The sequence below is a fragment of the Solanum dulcamara genome, chromosome 5 (assembly GCF_947179165.1).
Source record: "Solanum dulcamara chromosome 5, daSolDulc1.2, whole genome shotgun sequence".
In the NCBI taxonomy this organism is placed as follows: domain Eukaryota; kingdom Viridiplantae; phylum Streptophyta; class Magnoliopsida; order Solanales; family Solanaceae; genus Solanum; species Solanum dulcamara.
This window is the reverse complement of record NC_077241.1, coordinates 42,302,256-42,325,105: the sequence shown is the minus strand read 5'-3', so window position 1 is coordinate 42,325,105 and position 22,850 is coordinate 42,302,256. Positions and strand designations below refer to the sequence as shown.

General features: G+C 33.2%; 2 protein-coding genes and 1 non-coding gene across 3 annotated transcripts; 2 read left to right on the top strand and 1 right to left on the bottom strand.

The window, feature by feature from the left end:
- Window positions 1-678: 678 nt before the first annotated feature.
- Window positions 679-7,748, bottom strand: LOC129889159 (G-protein coupled receptor 1). The gene is made up of 9 exons (XM_055964354.1): window positions 7,444-7,748; window positions 5,937-5,968; window positions 5,661-5,830; window positions 5,410-5,513; window positions 3,704-3,805; window positions 3,529-3,585; window positions 3,084-3,227; window positions 2,537-2,607; window positions 679-1,289 (listed from the first exon to the last, which is right to left on the bottom strand). The coding sequence occupies exons 1-9, from the start codon at window positions 7,624-7,626 to the stop codon at window positions 1,187-1,189; spliced, it is 966 nt and encodes a 321-aa protein (XP_055820329.1). The 5' UTR covers window positions 7,627-7,748; the 3' UTR covers window positions 679-1,186.
- A 56-nt stretch (window positions 7,749-7,804) lies between these two features.
- On the top strand, window positions 7,805-7,886 carry TRNAS-GCU (transfer RNA serine (anticodon GCU)). The gene has a single exon. It is a non-coding gene; the product is annotated as a tRNA-Ser (tRNA).
- A 1,099-nt stretch (window positions 7,887-8,985) lies between these two features.
- On the top strand, window positions 8,986-22,188 carry LOC129890557 (G-protein coupled receptor 1-like). Its single transcript, XM_055966089.1, has 4 exons — window positions 8,986-9,033; window positions 9,140-9,309; window positions 9,457-9,564; window positions 22,025-22,188. Exons 1-4 carry the CDS (start codon window positions 9,005-9,007, stop codon window positions 22,186-22,188), a joined length of 471 nt encoding a protein of 156 aa, XP_055822064.1. The 5' UTR covers window positions 8,986-9,004.
- Window positions 22,189-22,850: the final 662 nt, after the last annotated feature.

Below are 22,850 nucleotides of genomic sequence, written 5' to 3'. Positions count from 1 at the left end.
GCAAGATTCCATCTGAAAGTCACCCCTTTGTCACTAAAATAACAGCATCATTACTAGTATTTAAAAAAGTTAAATAATTGTATAGTGAAAACTTTATTGTTTTTCTCAAATATTAAAAGTTCTGAGTTTTGTTGAAATGGAAACATAAAAGTTATGGTATTTTGTTGTTGGTACTCAATACAAGTTTATCTAATAACTTAAAAATAAATACTCCCTTTGTTTAAAAAAAAATAACTTACTTTTCTTTTTAGTCTGTTTCAAAAAGAATAATTCATTTTTTTTTTTGGTAACACATTTCCATATGACATGTTTTAGACCACAAAATTGAAGGACAAATTTGTACATTTGACATAACTTTAACTTAGAACTACAAAATTGAAAAATCTTATTTATTTTCTTAAACTCCGTGCCAAGTCAAATCAAGTCATTCTTTCTAAAACGGAAGTAGTATATAAATTTACAATACAAACACTCCTCCAAAAGGCATCGCCTATTAACATGGAAACCCTTCTCACTTTATTATTCTTTCACGCGTCAGAAAGCCAAATCTTTCTTTATCTCAAAACAATCCGAGAATAAACTCATTATTTAGGACGCAATCACACCAAATCAATCAACACATAAAATGGGACTTCTCGTCATTATGCAATGATGAATTTAGCAATCAATACAATAAAATTTAAGCAACAATCAAAATAAACATTATATTATACAATACAATACAATTGGTAACCCATCCAAACAAGCTGGAAAGGAAAGGCTATGCAGCGAGAGAGAAGATAAGTAGCAACAGCCAATAATTGTAGTAGATCGAATTGACACAGCAAATAAATCAGTAAAATGTTCTCTCCTGCGATACATCAATAAGCAAATATTATGCCTTGCCCATACTCGAAGACTTGGCATCAGCTCTTATCAGATTATATCCATTCTATTGATCACACTAACATCCTTCGGTATCAACAACAAAGTTCGTACTAATGTACGCTCGAGCAATCAAAAAGGAGCAACAAGCAATTAGCATATGGTGCAGAGGAGGATCAGTCAAAAGGATGTGAGCACAAAACCCGGGCTGAAGCAATGGAGAGCATCCCTGGCTGTCACAATGCAGTTATCAATTGTCAATCTGGTCCAATTATGAAAAGGGAGGCAGAATCATTGAGATGAATGTACAAGCACAAAATTCTTATTGCTGATCTTGAATCTTTAGGGAGACTAATTCACTGTCCTGCTGTTGGCCTCTTGGCCTTGAGCACTTTGGAAGCCATCTTTGAGACCATTCGGGTAACCTGGAAAATGACACAGATTGAAACATAAACCTAAGAGAAAACACACAAAGGTAATTAAGTAATAAGAAGCTAGAAACTACCGTGCATTTTCATCACTTCAGAGAAACGAATTTACTATTAAGGCCATACAGTAGGGATAATCTTTTTCTTATTATTTTTTCGGAAATAGCTTCCTAGTGATGCACTTTCTTTTTTAGTTTTTCCCAAAAAGAATGGTACTTTTTTTAACCATAGAAACAATTTACTATAAAATTTGAACTTCTTATTACATAATGACATGATTTATAGTCACACAAACATCGATGACTTGTTTTAGACATGTTTCAATAATATTTTATTAAGAGTTACATAATTAATGTATTTGTACATTCAGCTGTTAATTCACTGTACCTTAGTTAGCTGAGAGTTGGGATAGTCACAGTGAGTTGCAATAGCTGTCATCTCAGCTAGTTAGTTTTCGATATTAGCTAGATTAGTCAGTTACTTATTCTTTCTATATAATGTTCTTTGATTACAGCAATTGGATTTGAGATTCCCATTCTATCATTTCTCCCTCAGATTGATGTCTTCTTCTTTCTCCATTTTGATATCGAGAATAGTAGAATCTCCATTGTAGTTCAGTTGATCTTTTTTTTAACGACCCTGGTGTTTGGGCCAGCTTTCACGCACCTCGACCAATTCCACGGAATGCCTGTCACCTCCCACCAGCAACAGGTACCAGGTGGTGGATAGAATAGATGGAAAAAATCACTTAGTGTTTTTTGTCTCCACTGGGATTTGAACCTGAAACCTCATGGTTCTCAACCAGTTCATTGACTACTAGGCCACACTCTAGGTCGGTTGATCTTTTCATTCTGTTTGTGAGTTTTACATTTTTCTCTTTTTCCTAAACTCCTACATAGTCAAAGTGCATCACATAAATTGGGACCGATGGAGTAATGATCATGCAACAAGGACAACTTGATCAACTCTATTAAAATATTGAACAAAGCCTCCTTGACATTAGCAGAAAAAACATAAGCAATTTTAACAAAGATACAATCTCTTGAAACCAAACAATTACTGATGGAAAAAAATGCATATTGGCATTGGCACTACACAAGATAAAGAAAAGAAAGGACAAAGATGAAACCAAACATATATTACATGCTCCCCTAACCCCCCACCCCTCTTTTTTAGGGTTGTGGGCAAATGGGGTTAGAACACTTACGTTGCAAAAAATTTGAGGCAAATGAATACAGACTTACAGATCCAATCTCTCATAAATTGCTCTACGGACTGAGCTGTTAAGACCATATGCTATTGAGTTGAAGAGACCCTAAACAAAAGCATAGAAGATTTGGCAAGAAAGAATATTGTCAATATTTTAGAGTGTCAGAATTGTTAAAAGGAGAGTAGAACAAGACTCTGCATCAACATAAAGTCAGAGATAAGTTCCTATCCACTGAGAATCCTAATTCATGTATACAGTCACTTAAACTAAACTAATCAGCATTTTTGTTGATTAAAGAAAGTAATCAGTTCAGAATTCACCAATGGTTGAAGCAAACACTTGGCGGCATCACTGATGACATTCTGTGGATAATCGTGTTGGAAACAGAGGATCCAAGTCATTCTTTCCAAAGAGGTTTTGATTGTTAACACTAGTTACCAACAGGTTTATACCTGCTGCAATCTATATGGTAATAATGAATAAAATACTCATCGAAGAGTGCAAGTTCCCACCGCAAACCTTCCCCAACCACATCAAAGAGGAGAAAAGAGAGAGAATTCATCTATAGTAAGAGGATTTACCATGAGCTGTGCCATTCCAACATCAAGAACAGAAAGCCAAAAGATCTTATGACCTGGTTCAATAACGTCATGTATACGGTTGATTGTACCGAAAAACCATGATCCAATAAGAATGAGGGGATAGTAACCCCAACGATTTAGTGCCTGCGAGATGTCCAACAGCATAACAGTTGATATAAAGAGGCAAATAGCAAACAACAACAACAGCATACCCAATGAAATCCCACAAGTGGAGTCTGGGGAGGGTAGAGTGTACGCAGACCTTACCACTACCTCATGTAGGTAAAGAGGCTGTTTTCGAACGACCCTCGGCCAAAGAGGCAAAGAGCAAGAAACGAAAATCAGACGGTGTCCAAACTCCACCCGAAGACATTCATTTTCTAACCATACTCTTACAAGTTAATATTTTCATTTACTGTGAGATAGGAGAAGAAACTCTGCATACCTTCATGTCTGGCCGTGGATCTGGTTGGTATGACCTCTCTGACATACCCACTGCCATCTGGAATATTAGAAGAACCAGCGTACTTGAAATGTCACAATTTTTTTCCAGAACCCAAATCTTCATGAACCAATTAAGGAATGCATAAATAATTAAGGACAAGATAATGACCACATACACGAGTTGCATTGTTTAGCATCCGTATCACTTGAAAATAGGTGACACCGTTAAAAAGAATGGCACCCCAAAGAGGTGCATAAAACGTGATGAAGTGTACCACCTGCAGTGATGAACATAGGAAAGATTAAATTTGATAGAAGTTCTCAGACTAAAGCAGAATATATTTCAAACAACTCGAATGCAAACATCAATCTGGACCTGATGGTAGGCTAGAAAAAGGGGCTTTTGGCTACATTTCATCTCTTCATTGTTACACTCTAATTGTATTGAGCTAGAATATTAGTATTTTATACTTATTACATGAGTTTTATTGTGTAGGACTTGATTCTCAGCTAAGAAGCTTTTTTGAAGTTAAATCAGACACTTTGGGCTTCGAAGTTTGAGCAGAAGTCCAAAAAATTCAACTGCTGTCAAGTTTGGGGTTGAAGGACCAAGCATGCATATGAAAAATTGAAGAAAAATGAAAAGCTGAAAATTTAGCTTACCGTGACACGCCACTCACGTCGCAACCATTTTAACGGCAGAAGTCTATTTGCACAAGGCTCTGGAAATCCCTCTTGCAGCATTGCATGGGGTGCCGTAGATCACGACGCGTCAGTTCATTTTCTACCCCATGTTTTTCCACTTCGCATTAGTTACCATTGTGTTTTTTGTGCTTTGGTTATAGCATTGGTTCATTGTTATTACTGTTCTTTTTTGTATAATATGTACTGTTTCCCAGAGCGCTTTATTTTGTTGTTGTTACTGTTTTCATTTGCGTATTTCTCTTTTTCAAACTACTTTGAGATGCTTTACTTGAGCCAAGGGTCAATCCAAAACAACCTCACTATCTCTAAGAGGCAGGGGTAAGGCTGCGTACATTCTACCATCTTAAAACTCCACTTGTATTATTACACTGCATACGCTGTTGTTTTTCCACTTCGCCTCATTAAGGGAATTGTGGTCCAAGGTCATCAGTACATGCCATAAATACATCAAAAACACAACTTTTAAGGGACTTTTGGACTGCTAGAGGATTGAGAGAGCAGCTAAGGCTAGGAGGCACAATGATTCATTTCTTTTTCATCAACAATTGATTAATACGCGAGTTTGGGTTGAAAGTTGGTTGTAATGTTTTCTCGTTTTCATGCCTTTAAGACAATATCTTTCTTTTATCTATGAAGTAGTTTTCCCTTGGGGTTTTACCATACATGTTGTTTTGAATGTTATTTGTGGATTGGCCTCTTGTTTAATTGCTTGAATTCGTTAATGGAGTTTTGTTTCGGATCACGGAAAATTCATGCCTTTAAGACAATATCTTTCTTTTCATCTATGGAGTAGTTTCCCTTAGGATTTTGACGTACCTCGATTCAAATGTTATTTGTGCATTAGACTCTTATTAAATTGCTTGAATTCGTTAATACAACAACAACAACAACAACCCAGTGAAATCCCACAACATGGGGTCTGGGGAGGGTAGAATGTACGCAGACCTTACTCCTACCAAGGTAGGACGGCTGTTTCCTGGAGACCCTCGGCTCAGTAAAAGCATAAACGCATAAACTTTCAGTATTTCAAAACTTCCACAACTTTTTGGAGAATGTAACAGTAGAACACTATCACCATTTTTGAAGTTATTAAAACTACAGAAATGACAATCAACAGACATTACCATAAAAAATCATATAGCAGAAGAGCTTGAAACTATGATAATTAAATACTTGCCTTTCCTGTGTGTCCTGTTTGTGCCCAACACCAAGTGCCCAAACGACTTAGATGTTCATGATTATTGGCAATTGATCTTATAACTGTCATTACTCCTGAAGTTCCTGCAAGAAGTATCCGCATATAAACAGGATGCAGAAAGAAAAAACCTTCCAGAAGTTGCCAACCAAAACAAATACACTCAGAAAGAGAGAAAGGAACCACAGTAACCAACTATAGAAGCCAATTTGTTTTCTCTAATAAAAAGATACCCCAAACATATAAATGAAACATTGGCTCCAAATCTTCAACATCCGTCTTATGTCTAACAACTGTTCGGTGAAGAGTAAGGGCAATTGTTGTTGTCCACAAGAAAGACGCTAGGCAGAAGAAATGTGTTGTATATCCCTGACCATAACAGAAGAACCCTTTGGAAGGATCCCTATATGACCAAAAGAACTGCCAGTTAATAAATGCTACGGAACCATTTAAAACAAAAATTCACTGGAAGCATGCAACAAATAGCTTGTAGATGGGAGTGGCCATACCCAATTATGCTGAAGAAACTGCAGCACATGTCCTGCACTCAAAATGACGTATTTATTACTATTATTTTAACGCAGAAGCAAATGAATTAGAAGAAGGCTGGAAATGTGAGGACCGTAAACCATAAAAAGATAACGCACTATAGCAAAGCTTATGTATGAAAGATTACAAGTCATAATATAAAAAGGAAGCATCGTAACAATCAATCTTCTTGATAGGCACATATCAAGAGTCAATAATACGTTATCCTAAAATCATAGATATGATTACCACTTATGCAATTATACTAGATGTATTTTTCTTCCTAATATTATATACTATTGATTGAGTACTTCCCATTAGTCATTTGGTTTGAGTAAGCACAGCAACAATCTCCTTTCAAACTATTAACCAAGAAGAAACAACTAAAATTAAAAGCAGAGTAAATTTTAAAAACCTCCAATCTAGTATCTTACCCAATAAAATGCTCAGAGATATACTATTATCCAACGTTATGAGATAATTGATAGATTAATCTTAAGCTGTTGAAGTAACAAGTGTGAAGCATAGAGTGAAATTCATTTCCATTAGAGCTACTAGGACACTAATTCAAGTTCTAGATCTTGCTGCAGCTACATCCATTTGGTCCAATGATCAAAACTGGGATCCGATTAGTATCAAATCATTGTGGGAGAGAGAACACGAGAATCTGGGCAAGATGTAGTCAAAATCACAATAATCAATCCTAAATAACCAATATGCATACCAACTTTTTTCTTGTTCTTTCATCTTCTTTTAACTTTTCAAAGTATGTATGTATCATTTTCTTCTATTTCAATTACAAGTAATTTCCGCACTACTTGCTGAATAAAAAGATTCCCTTGATATCAAAGCTTTGAGAAGCCCAAGCAGATGGAACAACTGCTTGTTTGGAGTTATTAGCTATTTGTAAAATATAGACTGAACATCATTTCCATCAGAGCATTAGTTCAAGTACTCAGCCTATAGCAGCAAGTCAGCAACATACATTTGATCCAATGATAAAATTACCCACTGTGGGACGACAGACTGTGAGAACTGTGTATCAATGAGATAACCAGCATGGATATCAACTTCTTCCATGTGCTTTCTACTCTCTTAATTTTTTTTCCTTCTTTTCTTTTTATAAACTTCCAAATACATTTTTTTCATCTTCCAAGAAGATTTTCCATATTTTGCATCATTAGATATAGGTTAATTTACTTGCTTAATTGAAAAGGTAATAAGTAGTTTGACTATATACATGTTTACATTATTCTTTTTTAAAATGTACAACTCTTTGTATTTCCTTCCCAAACATCCTAGCTCACTGATCTACATATATTTTCTGTCCAGAAAACGTAAACTAAATTTCTTAAAATGTAGCTACATTTTGAGAAAGAGCAATGTAAAAATGTAATTCTATAATAATGAACATATATTAGAAAATTAAGAAAACAAAACCCTAATAAGTAGTGAAAAAGAAGAGAAAGTGAAAGTAATTTTACTGACGGATAAAGCAAGGTAGAAGACAAGCTTGAAGGAGAACTTGCGAAGCTCTTTGAAAAGCAAATAACAGAGTACTATAAATCCGGAGCCGACGAATGACAGACTTGATGCTCCGCTGTTCACTGCCGTGAGTACTTGTCGTTCTGCCACCGTCAAATTCCCCATTACTGCTTTTACAGTTGCCATTCTGATTACACTTAGCAATCGCAAATATCCCGTCCAGATTCCTGCTGTTGATCGATAATAGCTTGGGATCGAAGGAAGCAAAAAAGGTAAAGGTTGCTGCTGGTAAGCAATATGAAATCCAAGGGCTTTACCCGTAATATGATATTAGTTTGTTTCTACGGTACTTTCCTTTAAAATCGTAGCTTTGGCCCAGTGGTTAAGGCGTGTGCCTGCTAAGTACATGGGGATTCCCCGCGAGAGTTCAAATCTCTCAGGCCACGTTAATAATTTTTAAAATTATCCTGAAAATTGAAATAGGACTAAGAGCCCGTTTGGATTGACTTTTTTTTTTCTAAGTGCTTAAAGTCATTTTCTTTGACCATGGAAATTACTTTTATATCCTTTATATTTTAACTAAATTCCCAAACTACCCTTTTTATTCTTTTAACCCTAAAATTCACATTATTTTCCTCAGGCCACGTTAATAATTTTTAAAATTATCCTGAAAATTGAAATAGGACTAAGAGCCCGTTTGGATTGACTTTTTTTTTTCTAAGTGCTTAAAGTCATTTTCTTTGACCATGGAAATTACTTTTATATCCTTTATATTTTAACTAAATTCCCAAACTACCCTTTTTATTCTTTTAACCCTAAAATTCACATTATTTTCCTCATTTAAGCACTTTTATCCAAACACTCAACTGCTTATTTATAAAAATAACTTTCAGCACTTTAAAGTTCTAAAAGCACTTCATACATAAAAGTTATTTTTTTTAAGCCCATCCAAACGGGCTCTAAGTAGTTGTTTGGATTAAAATCTCAAATTCTTCAAAAAAACTTGATTTTTACATTTTTAAAATACAAAAATTGACCACAAATTTATATTTATATATAAAAAATAATATTATTTCATAACTATCAATCATTTATTTCATATGTAAATAAAATTTATTGTTGATATTATTACTCTTATCAATTTTTAAATCATTTATATCAGATATAATTTTTACTATAACCAACCAAATTCAAATCAAGGTCGTACTATGTGGAAGGATTATAGTAAGAAAAAATTATCCCATATATGTATTTAAGACCTTATATTACATCACATGAAGCTACTAATTAGGAATTACTAATAAAACAACTTAATTACGAGTGATAACAGATCCGAATTAATTTATTTTTTATTTTCGAATTTAATGAGCTACTATCTTTAATATGCCATTTATTCAATTTGAACTATATTATATTTTATTTCATTTACTTATCATGGTAATTACCTATTCATGAAAAAATTGTATTTTTCTTTCTTTTTTAAGATAATTATTAACTAATACGACTACTATATTTCTTTTTTAAGATAATTATTAACTAATACCTGTCATTTTGAGTGCAGGACATGTGCTGCAGTTTCTTCAGCATAATTGGGTATGGCCACTCCCATCTACAAGCTATTTGTTGCATGCTTCCAGTGAATTTTTGTTTTAAATGGTTCCGTAGCATTTATTAACTGGCAGTTCTTTTGGTCATATAGGGATCCTTCCAAAGGGTTCTTCTGTTATGGTCAGGGATATACAACACATTTCTTCTGCCTAGCGTCTTTCTTGTGGACAACAACAATTGCCCTTACTCTTCACCGAACAGTTGTTAGACATAAGACGGATGTTGAAGATTTGGAGCCAATGTTTCATTTATATGTTTGGGGTATCTTTTTATTAGAGAAAACAAATTGGCTTCTATAGTTGGTTACTGTGGTTCCTTTCTCTCTTTCTGAGTGTATTTGTTTTGGTTGGCAACTTCTGGAAGGTTTTTTCTTTCTGCATCCTGTTTATATGCGGATACTTCTTGCAGGAACTTCAGGAGTAATGACAGTTATAAGATCAATTGCCAATAATCATGAACATCTAAGTCGTTTGGGCACTTGGTGTTGGGCACAAACAGGACACACAGGAAAGGCAAGTATTTAATTTCAAGCTCTTCTGCTATATGATTTTTTATGGTAATGTCTGTTGATTGTCATTTCTGTAGTTTTAATAACTTCAAAAATGGTGATAGTGTTCTACTGTTACATTCTCCAAAAAGTTGTGGAAGTTTTGAATACTGAAAGTTTATGCGTTTATGCTTTTACTGAGCCGAGGGTCTCCAGGAAACAGCCGTCCTACCTTGGTAGGAGTAAGGTCTGCGTACATTCTACCCTCCCCAGACCCCATGTTGTGGGATTTCACTGGGTTGTTGTTGTTGTATCGTATTAATGTTATTTGTTTTACCATATTAGGCTTAATTTAAGGAAGGAAGATAAGGATAGTTATTAACGATATCTATCAAGTGGGCCAAAATTTAGGAATCCATTGATGAACACATAGTGGGAGTTTTATTGTACTGGGTTGCTTTTTTTTTCTCTCCAAATATTTCTTTTTTTTACAAAATTTCTCAAAATAAGAATGATATTTAATTTATTACTCTTTACCGATAAATTAAAAAAGTATGTATGTATATATATATATATATATATATATATATATCAAATTACTTTTTAATTCATTGGTATATACTTATATATATTTTAGTTTTTAACCGAGTCTATTAATTATTAGTTTAAGATTTTCAATGTTCAAATTTATAATACTTTGCAATTGTATGAATAATATAAGTTGTGGCTTATTTTGAAATGATCTTGGAAATTGGTTCATACTATTACATTTTACAAATTGTTTTGTGTATAAAAATGACTCATTATGTGATCTTGTGTATGATTTTTTTGTATGAATCATGATAACAAAAGAATGGTTATATATTGTTTGGTATATTTGTATGAATTGTGGTTTCAAATGGATATATTCAAAAAATCTTATTTCATATCATAATAAACAATATGAAATGTATGAATTGTGGTATGAATAATGATTTAAATTATGTGATTTGTATTGTTCAAATGTATATATCTTTTAATTGTATGATGTTGATATCAAATATGATTTCAAAATCAAATGGATCAATCGTATTATATTGGTATGAATTGTGTTTTCAAAATGATTTTTATAAAGTGGTTTAGAGTAAAATTCATAATGATGTTTTTGATAGTTCAGAATTAATCTTGAACAGTTTATAAACATTTGTTTGAAGCCACAAGTTAAATTGTAATCATACAGTAGATCCAAATTTATACATTTCTTGAAACCAGAATATATATCAATATAATACAGTTGAAAATTTTTATTTTTAAAAATCACATATCATACAAAACTAATACAATAGACCAGTTCAAAAAATTGAAAAATAAAAATTTAATTTATGAACTAATTATATACACAAGTAGTTATGAGAAAATATTAGTCTTAAACAGTTTATAAATATTTGTTTGAAACCACAATTCATACCAATATCATACAGTCGATTCATTAACTTGTGAACCACAAAATAAATCAAAATCATAAAACATATTCATTTAACTTTGACACCACGGATTATACCTAAATTAATACAATACAACAGTATTTTAAATTTGAACAATATCGATCAAAATTTATAATTTTTTCCTATATAGAAGTTTTATTGTAACAATTGATACACCAAATCAGTTTATATACACATTTTTGAGACCAAAAATTATACCTAGCCCTTTAATTTAAACTTATTACATTAACCAAGCCTCAATAGTGTTGTCTATAACAAGTTGAGCCGACAAAATATTAATCAAGCCATTATAATGTGTGTAATCAATATCTCCTGTTTTTGAACAAAACAATAATGTTAGTATGGTAAGAAACATTGCGAAAAAAATTAATAGCCATTACAAAAGAAGACGAATTAACAAAAAAAATCACCAAAAATTATAAAATCAGGCAAACAAACCTATAGTATCCAAAAAAAATTATATCAAAAAAAAAAAACTAACCAAGAAAATATTAAGAAAACATTAAACCAACCTATTGAATCCCATCAACCTATGTATTGAATTAATATTGAGCACAAACTATTTTTCACATTGAAATTAACAACAACAAAAATGGCGCAGAGCAAAAAGAAAAGAACGAAATAGAAATTCTGATTAAGGAGATAAGAACCACAAAGCAAACAAATTGAGAGATAATTAAGGAATTCAAATATTTTGTTAATTACAATACCTTTAATTATGGAATAAATATCTTCTCTGTTAATTACATTATTATTTACTATTTTTAGGTTTTGTTAAAAGTGTAACTTTAATAATTGTTATGTATTGTGAGATTTCTACTGCTAGGTATTGAAATGTAAAGATTCCTATTATAACTAATAGTATGTAGTCTTTAATATGTCATTTAGTCAATTTTATCTTATATTAAAGAGTAGTATATAACTTATGTTCCATTTTTTTATTGAGCTAAATGACATGATCCGAGTCTACGCCCTAGGTGCGACCGACACTCAAGATCACGAATGACTCTAAGAGGACCCTTGGTACTGGCATGTTGCTAAAGAACAATTTTAACATTTATGAAATGCAAGTGGAAGCTAAAACATAATTAATTGTAACATGTATATATTAGAATAAAATGATTAAGAGATCCATGGAACTGAACAACTAATGTCTGAATATAAGACTCTACTAACTAGAATGTAGAAATGAGTTTGCCGAGACATGGCCCCCAGCTACCTTAAAAGAATATCATTCCTAATAATAAGTCCTATTACTAACTACTCTATGAAGTCCCCGAATGATTGAGGACTCACCAACTGCTGACTGGAAAGCTGCAATCAGTTTAGCCATGAGTCTAAGAGCAAACACCTGAATCTACTTCATAAAAAAATGTAGAGCGACGAAACATATGTGATCAGTACGTGGAATATACTGAGTATGTAAGATAACACTAAACATAGTCATAAAGCAAAGTAAAATAAATGAAATACATATTGAAAACCAGTGTATAAATGTCACATGTGACACTGCTTTCAAAATATAAGGATGAATCTACTTTGTAACCATAATCAGAAAGAAATAAAGCTAAGATATCATATTTGTGAAGTTATAATAATAATGTAAATACATGCAATTAATAGTAGTTTCACTGAGGATTTTTTTACAACCAACAAATACCATTGAGCTAATGATGTTCAGCTTATAATCTCAGTTGGGTGGGTTGCCCTATACCTTTTCAGGGTATAGAGCTTGTCTGTCTAATGTGGATCCACTATCTGAGCCTTAAAGGGCTAAAAGAGTTGACCATCAAAGCGGCATAATCAAATCTTATGGTAGCACGTAGTTATGAGACTTGAATTGTCTAAATTCGCGTCCTCTCGGTGATAAATAATCCTCTCAAAATAATATACTTATATGATATGCTCATAATTTGATAAACTATATGTCTGCATGAATAAAGGGTAAGACAAAGCTCATATCTGTGAAAGCTCAAATCTTTTTAAAATATATCTTTCAAAATCACAGTGATAACTTAAATCATTAGAAAATTTTCTAGAACTTGCATAGCTCGTAAATATTCAATATAGTACTCGTAATAGCATAAGGCTCTAAATTATGCTTTGAAATATAAGCTTCATAAACTCACAATAATATCATGTTGATAACACATAAAACGACAGTGTAAAAATTTACTAAGTACAAAAAGGAAGTACATTAGTCAAGACTCCATAATCATGAATAATTAATTCAAGAAATCATGCAATTTTGGTCATAAATATGAATGAATTTGCAGGTGGATTTGATAAACCTAGTTATGGAATTAAGTTCATGAAAATTGAGAAATCTTGGACATGAGATTGAAAGGAATTCCTCATTGAAGTCTTACATACCTTAGTGACGAGGCTTGATGGAGAACCTTGGAAGATGAACTCTAGCCTTGATGCTTTCTCGAAGTTCTTGAGAGTAGAAATTTAGGAGTGAATGAGAGGATTTTAACTATGAAAAAAAATGTTTTTTTACACATTTAGTGATATTTAGATGACTTTCCAAAGGTTTTTAGGATAAAAATACCCTTAGAAAAATAAATATTCAGAGCTGAAGGATGAAATTTTATTCAAATGGACAGTGAGGTCTGTATTCACTCCATATCGCGGAGTTGTTGCTAGGTTAAAGCGTCTCTAGTAAATTAGCCATAGATTTTCACTCTAGACTCGGATTGACGCAAACTTGGAGGTTTTGGAAAGAAGAATCATAGATCTTTAATTTGATAGTTTATGAGCTACCTAATACTTTGTATTTTGAGAGATATGGTCGTTTGAAGTTGACCCTTATATGAACTCATGCGAAAACTTAGCTGATAGAAATGTTTTGAACCTGGACTGATGTTTGAGGTTCCTTATGATCCTAAATCACATACAATACACTTCAAATACTTAGGAAATGACCTTAACATGTATGCACAACTTAGAATTCATCGGATTTAAGCCTATATGTATACAAAGGATGGTGTGGAGCTTTACTTAGAAGTTGGGGGGCTTTACACTAAAGTTCGATCAATAAATATTGTATTTTTGTAGAATAGTTTTGTAATGGTGTATTATACCTTTGTTATGAACTTTTACGTATTTGTTAAGATTGTATAAATAATTGGGATAATTTTAATAGTTTTCACAACTTATGAAATTTTTATTTTTATGAGAAAAAAATATAACTTAAAAATCCAATTGTACGTACAAAAAAATCATCAACTTTATCTTAAGTATGTGATTTCATATAATGATGTCATCTAACATGGTCAAACGAGAAGTAATAATATTTTATTTTCAAAATATAGCAATAGCTTCTCAGGAAAATAGCATTTTTGATCCTTGTATTATTACTAAATATTTATTTTAGTCTTCATGTTATTTTATTTTATTTGGAAACCAACAATATAATTGTATTAATACATAAATAATTTTAAAGAATTAAATGATGTGATAGCATCAATTACAAATCCACTAAAGAAAGTAGAAACTCAAGCAACTTTATGTAATAACGAAATAGAAAGCTTTGTTAAATTGTGTGCTTCTCCCTCTGTCTCATTTTATATGGTATCCTTTACTTTTTAGTCCGTCCCAAAAAGTGTGTTACCTTATTATAATTACAAATAATTTGGTAACCTATCTCGTTGATCTAGACAAGAAATAATCATTGTCTCTCTCGAATAACTTTGAAATTGTAATAACCCAAAAGTTGAAAAGTTTAGTTGGAAAGGAAATTTCATAAAAAGTTATTGGTGCGAAACTATTGATGGAACCTTGTGCTGAACATACAAGCTCATACGGTCCGTAAGGGGCTATCGTGGAAAGGTCTGAGAAAAAGAAAAATTTTGAGTTGAGGTTGAAGGGCGATCCTATGGCCTGTGAAGAAGTCTACGGACCATAGACCATATTGTAAAAAGGCTTCTGAGTATTGGGGAGGAAACTAACTTGAAGGGAAGTCCCATAGACCGTGGTGGGTTCTACAGACCGTAGGAGGGTCCGTAGACCACATCATTGGACTTTGGGAAATTTTAGTCTTTAGTAAGCAATACGGAAGGTTATACGACCCATATAAGGTTCCACAAGTTATAGACCTAGCCGTATAGGGAAGGATTCAAGAACTTTTGAGGATTTCTTTCCACAAGACCTTGTATGGCTTATGCAATGTTCCACAGATCGTAGAAGGCATTTGTGGAACTTGATAAATAGCTTTTCCTCAGGGCTATTTTGGATATTTTTTACTCTTTTCATACTGAAGCTCGAATGTTTTGGGCTATTTTCTGAATATTTATAACTACTCAAACCCTCCAAATTTTTCCTCATTCCCTCTTAAAAACTCCCACTCAAAAATCGTTTTTCTAAAAACTTTCTCTCAAGATCAAGGAAGGAAGCTAGGGTTTGTAGGATTTCAAATATCCATTGTTAGAGCTTGCATTATGGCTTTGATTATCAATATATGTGGGAATTCACCAATGAATTCCATTCATCCATTAGATCTCAAAAGATTGTAATTTTTCAACTTTCAATTTCACCCAATTCAATGAGGGTTTCATGTCAATTCTTCATGGGTCCTTTTCTATTTTGATTTAAGTGATGTTAATTGATTTTATTATGCATGAATTTACTATGATACATGATTTTCAATTGATTTCACATGGATTCATGCATTATGCTTATGATTTTCAAGTATGAACTATGAACTATGATCATGAAATTCATGAAGGATTTTACGAACGTGTTATGAAAGTGATGAATTATGTTTCAAGGATGTTTTCAAGCATGAATCAATGAATTGTGAAAGGTGTTCTCACAATATGAATGTCACACCCCAAGTCTATACCCTAGGTGTGACTGGCACTCAGAAACCATTATTGGTTCCAAGCGAACTCTTGGCCTGGCTATCTCACTTTAGTGAAAGACTTAACTTATGACAAGTAACTTAGATGGGAATAATAAGTACCTAAAACTTAACTTCTCAAAAATTATGTTTCAATATTCAATCATATAGCTAGAAGGAGAGCTTTGGAGTAATTGATAAAGTTGCTTCCATGTGGCCAGGAGGTCACGGGTTCTTGACTTGGAAACAACCTCTGGCAGAAATGCAAGGTAAGGACGCATATAATAGACCCTTATAGTCGGGCCCTTCTCCGGACCCTGCACATAGCGAGAGCTTAAGTCCACCAGAGTGCCCTTGTATTCAATCATATAGCTAATGAAATATAACTCAATGTTTAAAAATAATCTCAAATGAATAAACTGAACACTATCTAATTAGTCTATGAAGCCTCTAAGTCTGACTCTGAAATGGGTACCAAGACTGGCCTATGGCCACCTCAAAATTGATAAACAAATGATTAAAAAGTAAAGACTCAAGAGCTCCTCTAAATGCAAAGAGGTCTCACCAAAGATGAGTAGAAAGTTGATCTTTAATGATGCGCCTATTGAGGATCTCTATCACCAATGTCTATATCATAAAAAAGATGCAACACCAAATGGCTTCAGTACATGGAATGTACAGTATGTAAAAATAACTGAAAGAAAACTTACTCAAGATACTCAATTCAATGAACTCAACTCTGAAATAGTTCAACTCAGTAAAGTATGCAATAAATGTAAAATTGTGTTTTAAAAGATATGAAATAGTAAATGCAACTCAGTATATACAAATATAATACTTTACTTCTTGAGAAGTTTCTCTAACTGAAAACTATCACTATGAGCCTCGTGATGATACAACGTTCTGCTCACGTTGCCAGAGCTATCCTATACCTTGTCAGGGTATAGGACAATAATTAAACTATGGATCCATCTAAAAAGTTTTCTTTTGGGACTATGAGGAGTCGCCCGAATAAATGGTACGATCCTATCTATACTGACGTATAGGTTTTGTGATTGGAGTTATCTAACTCTGTAAGACTCTTGAAGTTGTAAAGACAAAAAGTGAGGAACAACAGATGATATTCCTAAAAACTCAGCTGTTGGGCACTAAGTGGTCTTCACGAGACCCAATACGGGCCGTGAAGAGGACCATGGGCCGTGAAAGGCTATCATGGTCCCTGCCCAGCCTAATGGTTCCCAGAGGTGAGGACCACGTAGGTCAACCCCGATACGTGGTGCAAACCATGGGTCGTCATGGATCTCGTGGTGGATGATGTATGTAACACCCCCTAAAAACATTGTATATGATGTTCCAATTCTCGATGAAAATGATACAATTTCTGTATTTTGGACATAACTTTTAATAGGATGGTCCAAATTAGATAATTCAATTTTTTGAATAACTCCAACATCATTACCTACAACCTTTGTGAAGACCATATTTTATGTTTTGGAGTTTAAGAAGGTAAAATAAATTAATTGTTGCAAGACATGGTGCTGTGACGAAATAGAGTGTTTGTACAAGAAAAAATATATCTCACTGCAGGATGATCCAAATCGGTTGATTTTTGAATGACATGAAAGTAGAATTCTATAGAAATAATTCATATGAGATACCAAATCCTAATAAGGAAGTTATCTTGTTCAAACGCAACTCCGAAAAAGGGTATTCCATTAAAAGAAGGTTCATCTCACCAACCATGGAAAGATCTAGATCCATTTGACATCACCCATGACATCACAATCTTTCATTAAATTTTTAGATTTTTTTTTATTATTTTAATTATTGTTAGGTCCCTCTTTCACACCTATAAATACCATCTTATTTCATCATTTTATTCATCAAGCTTTCTCAAGCAACTCTTCTCTCTATACACTTATTTGCTCATTCTCAAAATATAGTTTTAGTTCTTCGTAGTGTAGACATACTATTCCAGTGATTCATATACTCTGAGTAGTACACAAAACTCTCCGGCGAGGAGAAAAAGGCAAGGATTCAAGAGTGTTTATTAAGTCCTTCGATTCTGAGTAACGCTTCGGATTCCAGGTATGTATGGCTTCAATAAAAGTATTCCTTCCACTCTCAAACCTAAAGTATTTTAATTATATGATAAATTATATTTATTTTCTTCATGCTTTACTCTACGGTATGTGGGTGTTCATCCATGGGTTCTTCCACCCATGTAGTCCAAAACTCTTTTAACTAAATCTCTCAATTTCAAGTATTATTTTCTTATAGGTAATTCTTATTTCTACTTAATAGCACGAATCATGGTTAATCTAATGATTATTGGTCTATTTTGATGCAACATGATTTTATATGTATGAATTGATAGTTTGAAATTAATTTCTATATTTATCTCTTTAAAGGTTTTTGAAATTAATGGTGGATTGTTTAAAGCATGATTTTTAATTAATGGATTTTAAAGTATTTATGCATATTCATTTACATACATGTTTGCAAGTTGAAGTGATTTGAACCCACCTAATTTTACTATGTTTTTAATGAAGTTTGACTTAAAAGCTTTAACTCCAAATGAATGTTTATGAAAGTAATGTCTATGATAAAAAGGGAGTCTTATAAAATAAAAGAATGATCAAATGCTATGAATGATGGATTCTTTATGCTATAAGGATAATTCTTGCATATTTGAATCATCAAATATTTTAATGAGCTATTCTATGGAATATGATGTTTTGAATTCTCAAGCTATATGCTATGACTATTTTGAAGTATTAAACTATTCTGTGGAATTGACGTAGCACCGAATGGTCATTGATGTGGGATTCGATAAGGAAATCCTAGAAGCAACCCCTTGTCTCATTAACTATGTGCCAACATAGGAGCCCTTGTAGGCTTAGGCTAATGAATCCATGAAAGCCCTTAAAGTTATAGTTAACGAATGAATGTAAAGTTGACAGAGTTCTACCCTAGGCAAGTAGACTCCCCGGCCAACGTAGGGGGTTATGTTGGATTCCATGTAATAGCTTACATGGTCTTAATGTCGGTTATAGTCAACTTCCCATAAATGAACATTTCAAATGCTATTTACATGATTATTCATGCATGTATATATCCACATATGTATGATTTTAATGATATCTACTTCATTACTCATGCATGCACTCATTTATGTACTTTACCTTATAAATGTCCTAAATATTTTACTTTGTCATGCATGCCTACATACTTAGTACATTCAAAGTACTAACACATACTCTTTTGCCTACTTGATATCACCATGTAGGGACCGATGCTCTTCCTCATTCTCCTCCACGTGGCTAATTGAAATTTTATTTGAAGACTACTTTTTGTGAGTTTCCATGTTACGGAAATAACACTCCTTTATCTTTCTAGCTTATGATATATTGAAATCTTTAGACACTTACTATGGCATTTCTTTCTACTATGATTAAGGGTGAGCTAGAGACTTGTCTTAACCCCGTTAAATCTAAAAGTTAGACGTATTGTTGAACATATGTAAGTTGAAGATTTACTATTATGATTTCTGCTTGTTTATTTATTGTCATTACCTATGAAAGGCTAAAAGAATGATAAGAGACTTTTTTGACATACTTTCAGATTCCTCATTTGCAATGTCATGTCTAGACCCTAGGCTTGGGTCGTGACAATGTACCGTAGATTTATGGTACTTTTAATATTTTTGAACTTTAGAAATTGCATGTCTTTTAAGTATTTGTTAGAATATTCGATGTTAGTTGTGTTTATTTTGCAGGAAACTAAGTCGAAGAATGAATTGAGGAAGCACATCACTGAGTCTTAAGGATTTTGGGATTTATGAGTTCATCCTACGACTCGTAGTTACTTCTACGGTTCATAGGTATCAATAGTCAAAAATAGAAGAGAGAAATAAAGTTAAAACTAAAGGTTACGAGTCAAGTCTATGACTCGTTTTCATCCGTACGAGTTGTAATTTGGAGCGTCAAGTAAAATTGAAAGACTGAAGGAAAAATGAAGATGATGAGTCAATTCTACAACTCATTTACATTCCCACGAGTCGTAGAAGACACTCGTAGAAGAGATGTGCAGAGGCTGAACCAGGATCTGATCTACAACTCAAGATTACGAGTCGTCATGGATATTACGATTCGCAGAAGGCTTTTTGTAAAGAAGAATTTCTCAGTGTGATGGATTACGAGTGGGTCTATGACTCATCAAAGACATTACAATTCATAGACACAAGTCGTAGACCAGAACCGACTTAAAGTTTTCTATGTTTTCCAAATTCATATTTACTTAAGATTATTTATCTATAAATACACTTCTTAGGTTTATTTTACTTTATGCACATTTTTGGATTTGAGAATATAGCTTGAACTATTTTTGGCCTTTTATTCTTAAATTCCAGTTTTTGTTATCGATATTTTATGTTCGAATTTTATTGAAGATTTTGGATTCTCACAATTATTATTGTAAGTTCATGATTTTTTTAACCTAAATATCATTGATTGTGATTACGTAGTTATGAGTAGCTAATTCTGCAACTGGGGTTGTGGGAACCATTAAGAATTAATGATGTAGAACTTAATAAAAAGTAATTCTTGAATAGTGTCCATGGATGTATTAGTTTTCCCTTCATTTTGATTGTTTTTTAATGATGAACAATATTAGAACTCGCCTTATCCTTACTTGCCGGATCAAGGAGGTAACGGATGGTAAAAGGGATTAAACAACGAGATTTTGGGCTAATCATCCTCATCTAATTAGCTTGAACGGATCAAGAGATAGCTAAATCTGGGATCATTGGTAATGATTAGTAAAGCATACACTCAAAGATGGATAAAGTTGCATAGTAAACTTCACCTATTTACCGTATCAAGGACTTAGGTAAAATTAACTTACCGATTGTATATATAACATGCTAGGGAAGGATTACTAATAAAAATATCTATTTAGTTAAGGATTCGTGGGGAACACTTAAAACCCTAGTTTCAGTTCATATTGATTTAAACCACATTAACTAATTAATTTGTTCGTTGATGCTTGTTATTTGATTTGTTAATTAGATTTTATAAAAATCCCTCCCTTTCCTTATGGAAATCAATTAATTACTAAAGAAAATAATAAACGATTAATCTAAAGTCTAAATCATATTCTTTGTAGGATTGACCCTAATCTTTGTTAGGTTCTATATATGATCAATAATTGCTTTATACTTCTTTAGGGAGGTGTAATTTGAGTGTACCAAATTTTGGTGTTGTTGCCGGGGAATTTGAATTTTAGATTAGATTAATTTTTATAATTTGATTTGTAGTCATTATTTTCTTATTTTACGTTATTTTTCTTTGTTTATGCTGAAACAGGTTTTTCAGTCATAGTGCATGCCAAATTGAGGAGTCAAGGCATTCCCTTAAATTCTTTTATTCCTGAAATCGAAAAAACACTTTGTAGGATGGCGAACAACAACAATAATAATGATAGACACATACTTGGTGATTATGTGGAACATCTTGGAGGGAAACATGACAATGAACCACAACATCCTCTACAACATCAACCATAGAATATTCTTAACAATCAACCAATAGCAAGACAACGTCCTCCAGCCGTACTGCGCCTTAAATTAGGCATATGGAATAACTATAGGGTCAACCCAGACACCATTGGAACTACTAGTGCTATTGTTTTACCTCCACTGCCTCTTGGAACTAAGTTTAGCATCACAAGCTGGCTGATTCAAATACTTCATAGTAGAAGACTGTTTGTTGGATTGTTATCCGAGGATCTACACACTTATCTCCAGAATGTGGTGTACATTTTAAGAGAAGTGTTGCTGACCTAAGATTAACTATGGATGTCATTGGACTGTGTGTTATTCCATTTTTCACTTACTAGTGAAGCTATAATTTGGCTGTCCGAGTATTCTTCTTCCGAAGAGACAAAGTCATCCCTTCTACTGATCGAACCTTCTTCCATACAATTCCACTATAACTTGGGAAGAATTATACAAGGCATTCACGGAGAAGTATTTCCCATTGTCCAAAAAGTTGAAGGTAATGGATCGAATCAACAATTTTTAATAGGTGCCTTGAGAGTCAATTAGTGGAGCTTGGGAGAGATTAGTAAAGTATCTACGAAGTGTTCTAAATTATAAAATAGCCGACGAGTCACTTCTTGAGTTATTCTACCGTGCATTTAATGATAATGGAAAAATTGTTGTAAACACCATTACCGATGGAGCATTCTTGGCTAATACTTTTCAAGAGGCTATGGAGAGACTTGATCGTGTTGCAAAGTCAAACACTTTTCAAGAGGCTCCATGATTGTTGTTGTTGATGATTTGCAACCAGAAATACCTATTAAGGAGAGATTGGGTGTTGAAGCTCTAGCTGCTATCATCATGAACTTTGATAAAGATCACATCGTAGAGTATGATGAGATAGTTTGTACACTAAATGGCCTTGGATTTTTTAATCACGCACCAAAGAGACTCGACCTAGACTTGAAGAATAGAGCAACTTCCAAGAAACCATCCATCGAGGAACCTCTGACTTTGGAACTCAAAGTATTTCTATCTCACTTGCAATATGTATTCTCGGGAACCAACAACATTTTGCCATTCATAATAGCTTTTGATCTTCACCAAAAGTAAGTGGAAGCTCTTACATCTGTCATGAAGCATTTTGAAAGAGCAATAAGATGGTCCATAGATGACATCATAGGCATACCACTAGGCATATATATTCACAAAATCCAACTCATGCCGGATTTCAAACCAAATATTGAACACCAATGACCTCTCAACCCACCTATGCAAGAGGTATTTAAAAAGGAGATCATCAAGTGGTTAGATGCTGGAATTGTTTACCCAATTACAGATAGTAATTGGGTAAGTCTTGTCCAATATATACGAAAGAAGGGTGGTATTATTGTGGTGCCAAATGCAAAGAATGAGATCATTCCAATAAGGCCCTATCACTGGTTA

Coding starts and splice junctions, on each gene's coding strand:
- LOC129889159 (XM_055964354.1), bottom strand. CDS start 7,626: ATGGCAACTGTAAAAGCAGTAATGGGGAATTTGACGGTGGCAGAACGA. Junction 5,831..5,936: donor AGTTTCTTCAGCATAATTGG/GTATGGCCACTC, acceptor TTGGTCATATAG/GGATCCTTCCAAAGGGTTCT. Junction 1,290..2,536: donor ATTTATGAGAGATTGGATCT/GTAAGTCTGTAT, acceptor GTCATTTTCCAG/GTTACCCGAATGGTCTCAAA.
- LOC129890557 (XM_055966089.1), top strand. CDS start 9,005: ATGTGCTGCAGTTTCTTCAGCATAATTGG. Junction 9,034..9,139: donor AGTTTCTTCAGCATAATTGG/GTATGGCCACTC, acceptor TTGGTCATATAG/GGATCCTTCCAAAGGGTTCT. Junction 9,565..22,024: donor AGGACACACAGGAAAGGCAA/GTATTTAATTTC, acceptor ATTATAAAATAG/CCGACGAGTCACTTCTTGAG.